The sequence below is a fragment of the Antedon bifida genome, chromosome 4, assembly GCF_963402885.1.
Source record: "Antedon bifida chromosome 4, ecAntBifi1.1, whole genome shotgun sequence".
Taxonomy (NCBI): domain Eukaryota; kingdom Metazoa; phylum Echinodermata; class Crinoidea; order Comatulida; family Antedonidae; genus Antedon; species Antedon bifida.
In genome coordinates, this window is record NC_136229.1 from 34,015,874 (window position 1) to 34,031,484 (window position 15,611).

Sequence of the window (15,611 nt, forward strand, 5' to 3'; positions counted from 1 at the left end):
TTGCTATCCCAACATATCACACATCTTTATGTATCTTACTGTAGTTCTAGTACATACATAGGCCAAAATAAATGTGTTATATTTATATCAAATACAACTTATCATTTTGCATGGTTTCCTTATTCAATTATAAAATATCACAAGAAAATTATTTCAGACAGACACATGTTTTGTGGTTGAAAATTATTTTAAAATATCTATTTATGGTAACTGAAAGGTTACCGCAACTGAAATAAAATGAAAACTTCTAAGGGTTTTGTATCTAATAAGAAATCTTACCCATTTCCAATTAAAATATAATCCTTTATTGTGGATCAAGCATAAATGTAATTTATTTAAGTTTATAAAAAATCACAAACAAATTCAATGTGTCAAAAAGATTTTGGTATGAACAAAATTGGCCCCTACCCGAGTATGTGAAGTTGACTGAATATCAAGCGCACAAATTTCAATGCCGTGTTTGCGAATGACTTAGCGGTGCAAAGAAGACAATTACTTATTATCACCTGCACAACATCAAAGAAAGGATTACATGTGTGGAGTGTCATGATGTTTTGTTGATGACACGGCCACTCATTGTTGAATTAGCAGGTGTTGGTCAGGTGTTTCTCTCTCAGGTGTGTCTTAAGGACAAATCATTGATGAACATGTGTTTCTTAAATGTTTAGATTCAGGTGGGAATGTAATAAACACAAAGGACGTAAAGATGTTGCAGGGTGAAACTCTCAAGGGTCTGTTAATTTCTGATGCGAAAAATAATATGAATAAATAAATTTCCCCAAATTTCTTATCAGCAGAATCGGGACAAATAGAAAACCGGTAAATGGCAGCCTGAACATAAATCTGTTAAAAACACCCAAACGGTTGGCGGTTAGAACGCCATTTAACAGGTTATTGCAACTACTGCAACGCAAAATAACATTGACAGCTGTAGTATCTGGAACGTTTGACCACCTGATCTCATTGCATTTTGGGTAATTTAAACAGCTATTATTTGGCAGCACAGATTTGGCATAAATACGGTCAGTCAATATATTTGTGAAACGGTTTATGCAGTAGAAACAGGCCCTAAAAGAACCTTTCAACATAAATGGACATGAGCGCCACACAACAATCAAATGATTAGTGATATGAATAAAATTTACTGGCAACTTACTTGGCACCACTTTTGTAGTGAGATGCCATTACAAACAGTAACACTCTATTGTATTGAATAAAGGAATTTTAACTGGTAAATTGAAATACAAACCAAACTAAATAAAGCAATTTACATTTGTTGTCTGCTAATAATTTTACAAGTTATTGTCTGTGTAATACAATTGAAGAACAAGAATTTGCAGATAACAGTAAATTTGTTATCAGTAATCAGATACTGTAGTTCTTTGACACAAGAAGGAAAATTTATAATAGAAAGATACTAAAAAGTTGTACATATTAATTTATAATAGCAAGATACTAAAAAGTTGTACATATTAATTTATAATAGAAAGATACTAAAAAGTTGTACATATTAATTTATAATAGCAAGATACTAAAAAGTTGTACATATTAATTTATAATAGAAAGATACTAAAAAGTTGTACATATTAATTTATAATAGCAAGATACTAAAAAGTTGTACATATTAATTTATAATAGAAAGATACTAAAAAGTTGTACATATTAATTTCAGTATTGAACAGGCATAATTGAAATATAATCATGTATTAAGTCTACTGGGAATTTAGGAATTTATTATTCAAAGGTTTTATGTGTAATCACAAAACTGAACTTTTTAATCATACAATACTTTGTTTTTCTGTATGAAACTTTTATGCTTTTCTCTTCATTGTTGCTAAATAAAAATCTGCATAGTGAACAACAAAAAGTAAAAGGGCAATAGTGCAAAACATTGCTCTTTCAACAAGAGAATAAATCATTTTTGATATTAAGAAGATATGTGAGAGATTAGTTACTGTTAGGTAACGCACTCAACACATATTAAATGGAGTTTGGTTTCATTAAAAAAATAGAAAATATCACATATCTGTTTCAAATACATCATTCTTTTGCTCACTAGAATTATTAACAGGAAAAATGTATAATTATAAAAAATATCAAGTAGCCTCTAAACTATTTAGAAAAAATACAAAACATTCCAACTAGAAATAGTTGAGACTTGATTATTCCTAGCTCACACTGTGATCCATTCCAACTAGAAATAGTGTCCGAGACTTGATTATTCCTAGCTCACACTGTCATCGCCAAAATTTTTCCTTTACAAAGTGTGGATGATATATGTATAGGGTAGGCCTATTGGTTCAATCCCCACAACACTGTGGTTCAAAATGTCTTGATAATTGGAATGTATTTTTAATCAAAAAGATTGCCATAAAATAAAAAAATGTTAATGTGTGTTTCATGTTCAAGATTGGTTTTGGTTGTTTGACTATTTGTTTTGTATTATATCTATAAATTGTCATGTTGGTTTTACTTGGAAATTTTACGTTTTTTTTTCCTCTTTTTCAGCTATTCATGCACACATTCTATCAAGAGAAAACATGGGAGAATGGGTGAAATTTACAATCAATGTAATATCCATTTACAAGAAAGGCCAAACACGAATTCGCCGTGGTGACATCGCCCTCTATGTCAGTAAGAAAGATTTAGCATGCAAGTGTCCGAAAATGCGACTGAACCGATACTACCTAATACTAGGTAATACAAATAGTAAAGATAACAGGCTTGTCATTGATGATAAAAGTGTGGTAATCCCGTGGCAAGACGATTGGAGCAGACGGATCAGGAAATATCAGCGAAAGGAACGAAGAAACGAGTGTTAGAAGGACCATGTACAAACAGTTAACGAAGAAACACAGTTTGATATTATCTAAATAATTTTATTGTGAGCATACGTTCCAGAACAGAGCTGGTTTATGAAACAAAATTTTGGCATGTTTTTGCCGCATTGAACGGATTTGTAAATAGGATTAGGTGAAATTTGCCAAATAACAATAGACAGCCTGGCAACCTATTCCCATGAAAACTTGCTGCTTTTTTGTACATTTTCCTTATTTGGAATAAAAGTCCATAACAGGGATACTGTTGCTATGGGCTGAACCACCTTGATATTTTATGCGCGTATTATTTAATGCAAAAAAAAAGACACATTTACAAAAATATATTAGTATGGCAGTAGTTGAATTAAAAGCCAATATAATGCCACAATTGTATTGTGTTAAGCCAAATACATACAGTAAAACTAAAGTGTGTGAAAATGGATGAGGATGGAATATGAGACAGTATTTAAAATGTACACGTTGAAGAGCATGCACAATGTATCAAATCATGGTTTAGTTGATTGGTGCACAATTTAAATACAAGAAAGTTAATTTGTCATGTTTTAATCCATCATTACAAATAGATAAATCTAAACAAATTGATACATTTTCAAATATTTATTGAAAAAAATTGTCCATTCAAAATTTTCATTAATTCATGTGAAAAAGTTCAATATCATGGCAAGAATTGGAACACAGGGGAAATAAAGTGGTTGGCAGGTTGTATAAATTATTAAGCCAAATTTTTAAGTTAAATATAAAAAGCATCAGCTTTGAGACCGGCATTAGTGTTTGGTTTGCAGTGGTGTATTCTTAGATTCTTTGTATAGCTACCAAACATATGATATTATTCGAAGTTGTACAGTTGTTTTTGTATGTAAAAGTCTGTAGATTATTTTGCTTCAATAATTGAAAGAGGAGTGCCTGCTTTCACGTTGAATATAGTTATTTAAACTTTTAGTGAATCGCATAAATTATATAGACTTTATATATACAACTTAAGCAGTTTAAAGGTTATTAAAGTACCTTCTTATTCCCACCAATTCATAGATGTAAAATATTGTAATATCTATTTACTTAAGAGAGTTGGGTTGATATAATCATATTCGGTTAACAAGAGAGATTGGGTAGGGAATAGGGCAATTAGTTTAGCATGAGAACAAGTGCACATGGTCAGAGAGTGGGGTTGATAGAGTAGGGGTTGATTGTTACATTTGGTAAGAACAATATAATATGAAAACAATTACATAGAGACAAATAAGCCAAGCATTATTTATAAAAGAGTATTCAGTGTTTAAAAAAAAATGTATATATTAATTTTCTTCTTGTACAATTAAAAAACATATAATAGAAATTTTACAAAATTGTATTATTTACAAAAAATTGGATATGAAGTGATAATTTGAAACTGAAAGGTTCAAATGAGGTTTAACTATAACAACATAGGGACTTTCTTTCCGACGAAATAGCGAAATCATGATTAAAAACTTCCTGTGTGAAAAAAAATGTTCCTGCTTTAATAAAATAAATCATATTGACATATTATGTGAAATGCAATGTTGTAACTCCTCCCAATTGCATCCTCTTTTGCTAATTTACATAAACTCCACCCATTATATTTCTTTTCATATTAAAGAATAATAACAAATACAGATTTTCAGTACACATCTATAACTTTGTTTAAGAGTAAATGTTAATAATAAAACAGACACCCAATAGCCTGTCATACAACAGTCAGTAACATTAAACAGTTACCACAAAGGAACTTCTGTTAAACCTCCTGCAAATATTTCTAATTTGGAAATCTTACAACTAGTTGCAGAATGATGTAATGAACTAAATTTGACACCTACAAACAGTCATTTTGCCATCAACATTTCTTGTTTATTTCTACAATTTAGGCAAAGACTTTTTATTCTAAAGGTTTCTTAAATGAATTTAAGTTAAAAAAACAAAAACAAAATTACAATTTAATTAATCTCAGACTTATGTAAATGATAAATTATGGTTTAAGTTACAATTGAAACATGCAACCACATAATAAAAGACAAAACTCCATCCAATTATTTAACTTGTATATTTCTTGGTACCAAGATTGACTTTAGCATCCTACTTTTCATCGTTAAAACATAAAATAATAATTCTACTTATTTTGTAGTTGCATGTTTTGATTCTTTGTTAAAACAATTTTTGTATTCTTGCTTTATGGAAAGGTTTATTCTGGTTCTCCTCAATCATACTCATTTATAATTCAGTATTAAGATTTCAAATAAATTCTGCACTATAAACACTGTACTATCTTGGTCTACTTTCGTAAATCAGTTATTTTAGCATAATGAATTTCCATTACTATTTAAATGTCAACATTTGAAAAGAAAGTGTTACTTTTGAAGAAACCACGATTGATCATTGGTTCTCAAACTGAAAGTCTGGGAACTAAATCACCATCTAATACCAAACACTAGACTTTGAACTTTTCTTTTCAACTTATATAGATGAATTTAAAATAAATATAAATCCAATATTTACTGGTATCTGGTGTCAAAACAAGCTTTATGTGTCCATTATCATATAAAATAATAATAGAAATAGATTGGCAAATATATATTTTAGCACAATTAAAAACAGATTGATCCTGAATGGTTAAAATACACACTAAATGAATCAATAAGTGTGTAAAACTGTTTAAAAAACATGATGACGGGGAGTTTGTAATAAAATCTTCAATTTAAAAAAAACCCCAAATCTTTTCATTAAATATGCGGTATTTAAAGTATGTAATTTGATAAGAGTTGAATTACGAAAGAGGTTTTTTATTAGGAATCCATATAAATGCACCTTTTAATAAGAAATCTAAAGCCGTACCAGACTCGGTAATATGTATTCACACAGCTCAATTTATAGTAAACCGTAATTGAAAGCAGAAGCTTGAAAATAGAAAAACAAAAAACGACTCTAAGGAACAGTGAACTATAGTTGGCAAGATATTAAAAACATCAACAAAAATCATGTCAAAAAACTTTTATTTCTAAAGCTAATATTTTCACTCTTTTTGGATTTTTATACTACAAAAAACGATCTTGTTTGTATGCAGTGTTAGGGGATTAAGATTTTGCTAAATATACTACGATTTTTAAGGGCCATCTTCTTTCATATTACAATTTATATTGGATATTTGTTCTTATTTTATGTGGAGGAAATAAATGTTGATTTGATTGATTGATTGATTGACATAAAAGTGGTCTAAAAATTGTATGTAAAGCTGACCAGAATGTACTACTGTATATCGAGACAATACACTGCATGAATTTAACAATAAAAACATGTTTGAACACATTTTTAATACTTATATAATCCAACTTGTTATAAATTCAACACAATATTACTGCAAGGACGATTTGACATGATTTTGACATTTGATAAATTAATGTGAAACAAGAGGTTAATACAATTCAGGATGAAGCCGATTAATCTTTTAAAATCTGTTATGTTCGCAACAAATTGACTTATCGACGAGAAGAAGTAAATAATTTAGCAAACATAACTACAGTAATAAATGCAAATAGTTTCTTGATGTCCATGGGGATTAATACATCATTTAAAGCGATATAACTATAAATAAACCTTGTGCAAATTATTCATAGAAGTTGATTAATTACGATTTCAGAAGCGAGAAATGGATGTTTCTAAATTCAATATTTGGTTTTCATAATTGCAAGAATAAACACAGGTGGTTTGAAAAGAAGTACAGTAGTTCATTCAGGTGTTATGTAGGACTCTGATGTATAAGCAACATGTGAGGGACCACAACAAACTGAATATATTTTATAAATAAACACAGGTGGTTGGCAAGTGAAGTAGTGAAACCATTCAGGTGTTATGCAGGGCTCCGATTTATATAGGTATGGATCTCGTAATCGTTAAGATAGAAAACTATAAATGGAAAGCAGTTGTGTGAGAATTTATATAAGATGATGCCCCATGATGCTAAAAGAGCTATATCAGGGCTGTAGCCATCATGAGGCAGACGAGGCGATCGCCCCGTCTGCAATTTTCACCACCCACCCCAATTCCCCAGCACAGATCGTTATATTTTATATTAATAATTGTATTTAAAGCATCTTTGCCTCACCTGTTTTTAACCTCTCGCTATGGCCTTGTATATGCTACAGTATATTTTTACATTCTAAATATAAACCGAATTTGATTCAGTGGATATAAAACAAAAAGATTTTTAAAATAAGTTTTGTTACCACTAAGAAACAAGACGAACATGATGCGATTAGGGACATGAGCAGCAGGGGACATTGTGGGTCTAGTATATAATCTTTAGATCTCATTTTAATGATGAGAACTTCTATTCAAAAGATGAGATAACAAGAAATGAGACACATTAAAAACATTAATAGACGGAAGCGAACAGTGAATTTGTCATTGTCACAAACTAAGATCAGTCTCAGGAATTAGCCAATAGTTCAGTATAAACATTAGGTATAAGCCAATAACCCTATTCTATTTTGGTTATACAGTATTACTATAACATTGTCTTATGTTATCTTACATGTTGTAGTATTTTGCATTGTCCTCAAAACCTTTGGAAAATTTCAATGCCAAATATAGCTGGTCTTTAGTTCAGCACTTAATTTTACATTTGTTTTATTTCAAAATTCACCACTAGACAATGCCCCTTCTTTTAAACTTGTCCAAAAAAATGCAAATGACCTTTTGTGTTCACGAGCAGTTTAGCAGAACTAACACTGTTGGAAATATACACTTGTATATCTGTCAATACAGGAAAGCTGGAATAGAGAAAGTGTAAAATAATCGCAAACTGTGTCCGATTGACGCAATCACCGTTACAATTCACTGGTTTGTGGCTTGCATTTCTTGTGAAAGCTATCAATAATAATAAACTATAATATTGTGCATTCACAATTATTAAATAAATCAATTATGAATAACTGTAAATGTCAAGATTGATTATATATTATGAGCTTATCAAATAATACATTATTTACCACGTGCAAATCTCAACTCTACCGGAACAGTTATTATAAATAATGTTCTTAAGCAGTTTTTAAACTGCTTAAGAACATTAAAATTCAATAATAATTCAATAGTAGTGTAAATAAAGGATGTATAAACTTCAAATCAGTCAAAAACAAGGTAAAATTTAACTAAATAATATGAAAGGAATGTATATTGTATCATAGAGTAGAGCAGCAGTAATGTGTGTATCCATGGAGTCACATGTGCGCTCTTTTTTTTTCACTATCATCCACTGGAGTGCAAAAAGTGACAGCAAAAATCGTATGGCAGATTACCGATCGCAGTACCTGATGATGTAACAGTTTTTTTCAGTTCAAGTATTATTAGTCCTCTGTATTTACCATTTTCAATCCTTTCTTCGGTTATATTTATTAATGCCGATGACATAGGCAATTAACACTCTAAATATATCCTAATTTGTATAATTTACACTTTATACTGGTGGTAGGGCTTGGTTATAATCGACAGGGCTTGGTAGGGCTTGGTTATAATCGACAGGGCTTGGTAGGGCTTGGTTATAATTGGTAGGGCTTGGTTATAATCGACAGGGCTTGGTAGGGCTTGGTAGGGCTTGGTTATAATCGACAGGGCTTGGTAGGGCTTGGTTGAAGCGATTGTTATCTCTAAACATAATGTTAAAACAAAGGTGTGTATGTGTAGTTTAATCCAATAGTCCAGTAGTGAGCAACCAGAGAAAAGGTGTATGTAATGGAATGAAAAAATATGCACATTATGCTGTGTGTGAGGAATCATTTACCTTTGAAATAGAAATAAATAATACAGTTTATGAAACCCATTTTAAAACAAGCATGGCATGAATTCATTAAATTACAATTTGTTGGAACTGTAAGTCTCTCCCAAGTTCCTTTGTTACCATCAATCAAACACTAACAGACTCATAAAGTATACATTTTTATTAATCTTATTAATATTACATGATTTATGTTCACCATTTTTCTGTACTATATATCAAAACATTTGTCATTAAATAATAAAAAGTTTACATAAAGCAAGGATGATTTAATGCTTCTTAAATATATTATATTCAGATTTTAATTTTACAAAAATAAAAATAAAATGGGTGCTTACATTGGGGTTGTTCGGTTGGAAAAAGAGAAGACAGTGGGCCACACATAAGGGGCCTCCAAGCACTACTCCTGTATTCATTATACCATGGAGAAATAAGTTAGGAAGGAGTAACATCGATGTAATGCATGGATTTTAATCCAATTAAGCACATTACATGGTCAAATGACTCCTATTAAATTGCACTGCGACCGCCCGCCGCGTTATCTCGGTTCGATCTCCTTACACACAAGGCTCCTCGCCGCTAAGTAGCAACCCCTATACCCTGTCTAACTAACAGTGGAGTACATAAATACGAACAAAAAACACATTGCATATGCGCAGTTAATTGTCAACAAGGATTCACATGCGTGTTTTATGTATTCGGATTCCGAATTTTTTTGCGAACGTACCAGTCATTAAATCATTAAAATCAACCAAAAATAACTACTTGTTTCTTCAATTGTAAGTATTCCATTATTTTGAATATAACAACGAAACAAACACGTATTTTAATAGTTTCCCTTTGTACTGGAGTTTTAAGTTTTAGTTATATGAATAAAGGAAAGCTGTAGCTTTCATTTGATGCCTTGCATGACAGTTTCCGATGGTGTCCGGCTGACATACAACGAATTGAAAAGCATCGAATCTGTCCGACCGCCGAACCGAATAGCCGGAGTTAGTTCCACCGGTCGTAGTTATTTTGGTCCACCGGTCGTTGTATTACTTAGGCCTAGCTAGGTCTAGGGCAGTTATTGTTTCGATGTTTAATTTAGGCTAGGTCTTAGATTTAAATTTTAAACCAATAAATAATAACTAACATTAGCCATAAAATAATTACTTTCGTAGGCCTACTACTACTACTAGCTAGGCTAGGACTAAAGTACTCGACTCCTAGCTAGGGTCTAGTCCTACTAGCTAGGCTAGACCTAGGCCTACCTATTGTTCTATGTACTATTTATCATAGAGGTAATGTTAATCTACCACCTAGGGTTATGCCAAAAATACCAATACTACTATCTAGGGCCGGCCTAATTAGACTATGTTCAATAACATTAACAATAAAAAAAAGCAGGTATTTATTTTTAGTTAGCTAGCCTAGATAGTACTACTACTAGGACAACAACTCTAGGTCATCATTCGCCATTTAAATTAAATTGCTCTTGTTTTCAGAGAACGATGACAGGACACAGTGTTTGTTTGAAACCTACTTGTCGACTTTGTGGAATTTCCAGGGCGATTCCTTCAGATCGTTCACCTTATACAAAGGACGCGTTCAAGTCTGTAATCAAGTCATGTTTTTGCTTAGATATTGATAATGATGATCCAGAAATCCACCCACCATTTATTTGTTATTCCTGTGTGCAAAAACTGAAAAGGTGGAAGAAAGGCCACAGCAAGGACCGCAGTAAAGTGTGCAATATTGTAATTGCAAAATTCAATGATTCTCAATGTGCGTCTTGTATGACTGATGGGGAGATTCCTACCAATCTTCACGATTACAGAAAGGAAGCAGAAAAATGTAGCCTTGTCTCTTTGTTTCCACATGAAGATGAATTACTAATAATTAGACTTTCACCAACTGGTGATGCTGTCATCAAGTTAACAGTCAACAGTGATTCGACATGGGGAGTTGTCATTGCTGGTGTTGTATTGCAAGCACAGCCTATTCTAGGAGAAGTCTTTAACAAAAAATTACCATTACATCAGTTCACCAAGCTGTGTGATATATTGAGGAGTGCTAAAATCTGTGCAGGCAATGAAGATTATTTAGATTTGATAGAGAGACGAAAAGGACCAGAAGGGCAGATTCCTATAAGGATAACACCAAAAGATGTCTATTTATGCAACACCATTAGACATAATGACTGTGAATTGCTAATTGCTGAGGATCTGAAGCGGTGCGCAGTTTGCCGAATTTATCGTGGGGATTTATCATCAATGCGAAGTGCTTCCTGCAAGGAAAAGTCTTCACTGACGGTAGCCAACAAGTATTTATCAAATTCTCAACTGCAGAACAAAGCAGCAACATTACAATGTAATTACAGACGGTTGAAAAGAAAGAGTGGTTCCCTTGAGAATAAAGTTTCCAAGATGTACATGCTAGAAAGCAAATTAATTTCTGAAAATGCAGCTCACTTAATGGAAGACACAATGGAAATGGGAAAACCTGAAATTGAGAGTTTATTATGTAAATATCCGTCAGCAAAGCTTTTGTGGGAGCAGCAACTGGCATCTATGGGCAAGGGAAAGCAGATGCGTTGGCACCCGGCAATTTTACGTTGGTGCATTGCTATCCAAAGCAAGTCTCCGTCAGCTTATAATTTAATTCGCGAAAGTGGATTCATGACGCTGCCTCATCCAAACACACTCCAACCCTACAGCCACTTTGCTGGTGTGACAACTGGTTTTTGCCATGAGATGTTAAGTAGAGTTGTAACAGACCTCAAATTATATGAAGAAGGTAATGAATTGCAAAAACATGTTGTGCTATTATTTGATGAAATGAAGATAAAATCAGGATTGGTTTTTTCACAAAGCTCTGGCAAAGTTGTTGGATCAACAGATGTAGGCAGCTTAGCCAATGAGATGCATTCATTTGAGCGGCGATGTCGAGGTGAAGAAGAAATCCCAGTTGCCTCACATGTTCTGGTGTTGATGATCCGGGGTTTGTTTTCTAACCTGCATGTTCCAATTGCCTACTATCCAACAACTGGAGCTTCTAGTTGTGATCTGTTCATGGCAATGTGGGAAGCTGTTGAGATGATCGAAGTAGCTGGGTTTGTAGTTCATGCGATGGTTTCTGATGGTGCCACTCCGAACAGGAAGTTTTACAGACTGCATTCACCATCATCTACCACTTCATCCATTGTCTTCAAGACATCGCATCAGGGAGACCCAGATCGCAGTGTTTTTTTCTACAGTGATGTGCCGCATCTAATAAAGACGCTTCGAAACAATGTAGAGAACTCTGGCTACAATAACAAGACACGGAATCTTCATGTAAGTACTGTATGATCATACACCACATTGAAAATACCAATTTCATTATAGCATGTTGAAAATGATATTTACTTATTTCTAAATCTAAAAATGTTCTTCATTTAAAGTATAACAAACAAGACATCAAGTGGAGTCATTTTCTTGACACCTATGAATGGGATGTGAAATTGCAGAACACATGTCCAGGGCTGAGGATGCTCCACAAGTTGACGCATGAACACCTCCACCTTACTCCATCATTGAGAATGCGGGTATACTTGGCTGCACAGGTAATTACTTGCAAGTTTTGTGTTCAGCCCTTGTTCTTTTGCAAACAATTCTGTAATTTAATTTTTCATGAATGTTTTTTATTTTCTTCATATTTTCAGGTGTTAAGCAATTCGACAGCAAATGCAATGGAGATTATGGATCGACATGACATGACATCCACTATCAAATTTGTTAGAATGGTAGACCAATTTTTTGATTGCCTTAATGTCTCTAGTTTTTTCCAAGGCAAACGATCCAGAAAACCAGCTATGGAGCCATACAGGACAAAAGATGACTGGCGTTTTAAGGTACATTTTTTTTAAATAGAAAATTTAAAAAAAATTGAACATGGGACATGATTGGGCTTATTATTGTTTTTGTTCAATTTCAATTAGCATTTGGATATACATTGAGAAATATCTATAATTTTTGTATTAATCGAAGGAATAATTGCCACTATTTTTTGTTCTGATGTTTTTAAGTGGTTGCAAGATGACTTCCTGGGTTTCTTTAAAGAATGGCAAGACGAGGTGAATGCGCTTGAAGATGTAGAGAAGAGTGTAAAAAAGAGGATGTTATTAAGCACCGCAACACTTGATGGACTTGAGATAACAAGCAAGTACATTTCGTTTTTTTTTTACAGCTGACTTTGTTTAATAATTAATCAAAAGTTCTGACATCACAAGAGTGACAAAGTATATTAAAAATGAATTAATAATAAGTATATTAATTTTTATTCTTTGCCATCAACAGTTAATTCGTTTGTAGAGTTGACTAAAAAACTACTGGACCTGCCAGGGGTAGAGTGTGTTCTAAGTGCGAAGTATAATCAAGATCCGTTGGAACAGTACTTCAGTAAACAGAGAGGATGTGGTGGAAGTAACACAAACCCAACATCAATGCAGTTTGGCCACAATATGCATGCACTGTATGTAGCTGCGAACTGTTCCAAGGCATCCAGGAGAGGCAACTGCCGCAGCCAAATTGTTGACCAAACTATTGATGACTCACCTCTTCAAAGGAAGAAGACACCAAATGCATAAATGATATTTATGATCAGCAAACTTTTTCAAACCAAACGGTTCTTTTCAGAACCAACCAAAATACAATTGAGATTTAATTTAGCTATTGTCGTTATTTATTTCATCACACACACAAAATAGTATATATTACAACAATTCTTTTCTGAGAGATTTTTCACCCTTTTTTGAAACTTTGCCGCTTTCCTTCTTTAAATTCAAGTATACCTTGAGGAATGCATTAGCTCTGATTTTCAACCAGTATCTAACTACAATTTGTAATAATTGAGCAGAAGCATTGTCACCTAGTGTATCTCTGGTTATTCTGCACCAGAAAGTTTGAACATTCTCCTTATTGATAATACGGTCATACAAATCAGCCAGATAGTTACTATTTAACATCGTATTAAGTTTATTTGTAGCTAAATGCTGCCTTGTTTCTATTTCAACGCTTCTAAAAAACAGATATACATCATCATCAACAACAAACAAACCTGATCTATTTTGTTTGTCGATCCATTCTTTGGAATAGTCGTAGAAGGAATGGGTTACGTTGGTACTACACACTTGCCACTTAGTGAGCACATCACAGTAGGCTCTGGCAGTACTACTTTTACCCTTTCGAAATCTTTTCACAAGCGCATAAGGCACATAACCGGCAACGTACCGAATTATCTTTTCTGTGTGAACATCCAACTGTGGGATGTCAGTTACCGTTTCCTCATGTGGCAAATCTATTTTATGCTTATCATTTAGAATTAACCTTAACATTGTACGTTGCAAAAATAGGTTCAGTGTTTTTACATGCTGCCCATCAGAGTTGACATTTAGCTCCTTTAACAGGGTGACCCACCTTCCCAAACTTGTACACATGTGTTGGTGAAATGCCCGGCACATCATCTCATCAGCTTCTGGTTTCATTTTCTTTGTGTTTCCTGATGTTATTACCTTCCAAAGTAATTTTGTACTGTCTTCCCAAAATGTTTTTATAATGACTGTATTTGAGTGCTTCTGCAGATCATTTGCCAATTTTTTCACTTGACGAGCTATTGGATACAAGTCATTGCTGTATACTGGATCGTTCGCTAACATGGTAAAAGCAGCATCAACGTATTCATTAACCCTGCTGACAGCTTCATCTTCACTAAACTTATTGGAGGGTCGGTTGATGCCTGAAAATACAGAAAAGAAAGATTATTGAGCATACAACAGTTTTAATAAATGATGAGAATGCATTTAATATAGTAAAGATGAAATGTTCAAAATAAAATGTTATCATTCGTTCAAAATCCTTACTCTTTTTCCTTGATTGGTTTTTGGCTGGGTTTGTTGACACTTCCTTCTTCTGATGGGTTGCGGTAATAGTAGTTGGATGTAGGCCTACACTAACATCCATACCTAAATAGCATAATAAAATTGAAAATTAACTCATGTTGTCCTATAAGAATGAAAAATAATAATTTATCTAAAAAATACAGACTAATACTAATACTAATGGTTTGAGGTCTTGACAAGGTCATAGATGAGTTGGTTGCATCAGATGATAATCGTGCCTTCATAATTAATATAATAATATGAATGATGCATTATTGATGATTGTGCAATAAAATTAATGATATATTAGGCCTAGGCCTCCTATAGGGGGAAATCCATGGATGGATAGATTATAGGGCCTAGCCTAGCTAGACCTATCAATAAATCGGGCGGCTAATTTTTGGCGTACAGAAAGAAAAACTACAAAAATACTACCTAGCCTAGAGAGGACGAACGAATTCAGAATTATCGTTGTTACAATCAACCCGGTCGTGTAGACAGCCTAGAGTGGGCCGGGGCAGACGAGGCCTCTTTAAAAGAGAAGAGGTTCAGGTAACTAGGCCTAGCTACTAAACTTAAATGCAATGCCTAGTTTTAACCTAGCATACCATTTTCCAGGTCTTCATGTTCGCTGGCAAACTTCAATTCCTCGAGAATTCCGGGTTCCAATTCGTCCTCCAATTCATAAAAATCCATAATGATAAATAAAACGCGTAAACAAAATGTATCGAGTGTGGTATAATTATTCTTCTGCTGTGTGTATGGTCGCCGCGTGTGTAGATCAGCATCAACAACGAGTCTCGCTTGATGACGCGTCACATGAAAGCAATGGATATGCGCATGCTCAAATCTAACAAGCGACAGATCAACGGCAATTAAATGTTACGTAACAGTCAGATAATCCAATTAGCGGCGGGGTGGCCTATTCGTTTGATGTATTCTCGATGTTACTCCTTCCTAACTTATTTCTCCATGATTATACATACATTTGATTAATTTAGAAGGCTAGTATTTTATTTTTACATGTTGATGGTTGAGCATTTTGTTCCAATCAAATCCTAGCAAGAAATTCTCCATGCAAAACAACACAAAA

The 15,611-nt window shown here is 33.4% G+C and overlaps 3 protein-coding genes across 3 annotated transcripts in view; 2 read left to right on the forward strand and 1 right to left on the reverse strand.

The window, feature by feature from the left end:
* The window catches only part of LOC144840730 (netrin-1-like), a 46,009-nt gene extending 40,739 nt beyond the window's left edge, over positions 1–5,270 (forward strand). Inside the window, exon 6 of the mRNA XM_078696715.1 lies at positions 2,509–5,270. Coding sequence (XP_078552841.1) covers positions 2,509–2,822 — 314 coding nt within the window. The 3' untranslated portion in view covers positions 2,823–5,270. The remainder of the gene's footprint in view (positions 1–2,508) is intronic.
* A 3,823-nt stretch (positions 5,271–9,093) lies between these two features.
* On the forward strand, positions 9,094–14,059 carry LOC144840729 (uncharacterized). Its single transcript, XM_078696714.1, has 6 exons — positions 9,094–9,398; positions 10,107–11,936; positions 12,044–12,205; positions 12,305–12,493; positions 12,668–12,800; positions 12,939–14,059. Exons 2-6 carry the CDS (start codon positions 10,113–10,115, stop codon positions 13,226–13,228), a joined length of 2,598 nt encoding a protein of 865 aa, XP_078552840.1. The 5' UTR covers positions 9,094–9,398; positions 10,107–10,112; the 3' UTR covers positions 13,229–14,059.
* On the reverse strand, positions 13,301–15,477 carry LOC144840731 (uncharacterized). The gene is made up of 3 exons (XM_078696716.1): positions 15,127–15,477; positions 14,501–14,602; positions 13,301–14,376 (listed from the first exon to the last, which is right to left on the reverse strand). The coding sequence occupies exons 1-3, from the start codon at positions 15,212–15,214 to the stop codon at positions 13,355–13,357; spliced, it is 1,212 nt and encodes a 403-aa protein (XP_078552842.1). The 5' UTR covers positions 15,215–15,477; the 3' UTR covers positions 13,301–13,354.
* Positions 15,478–15,611: the final 134 nt, after the last annotated feature.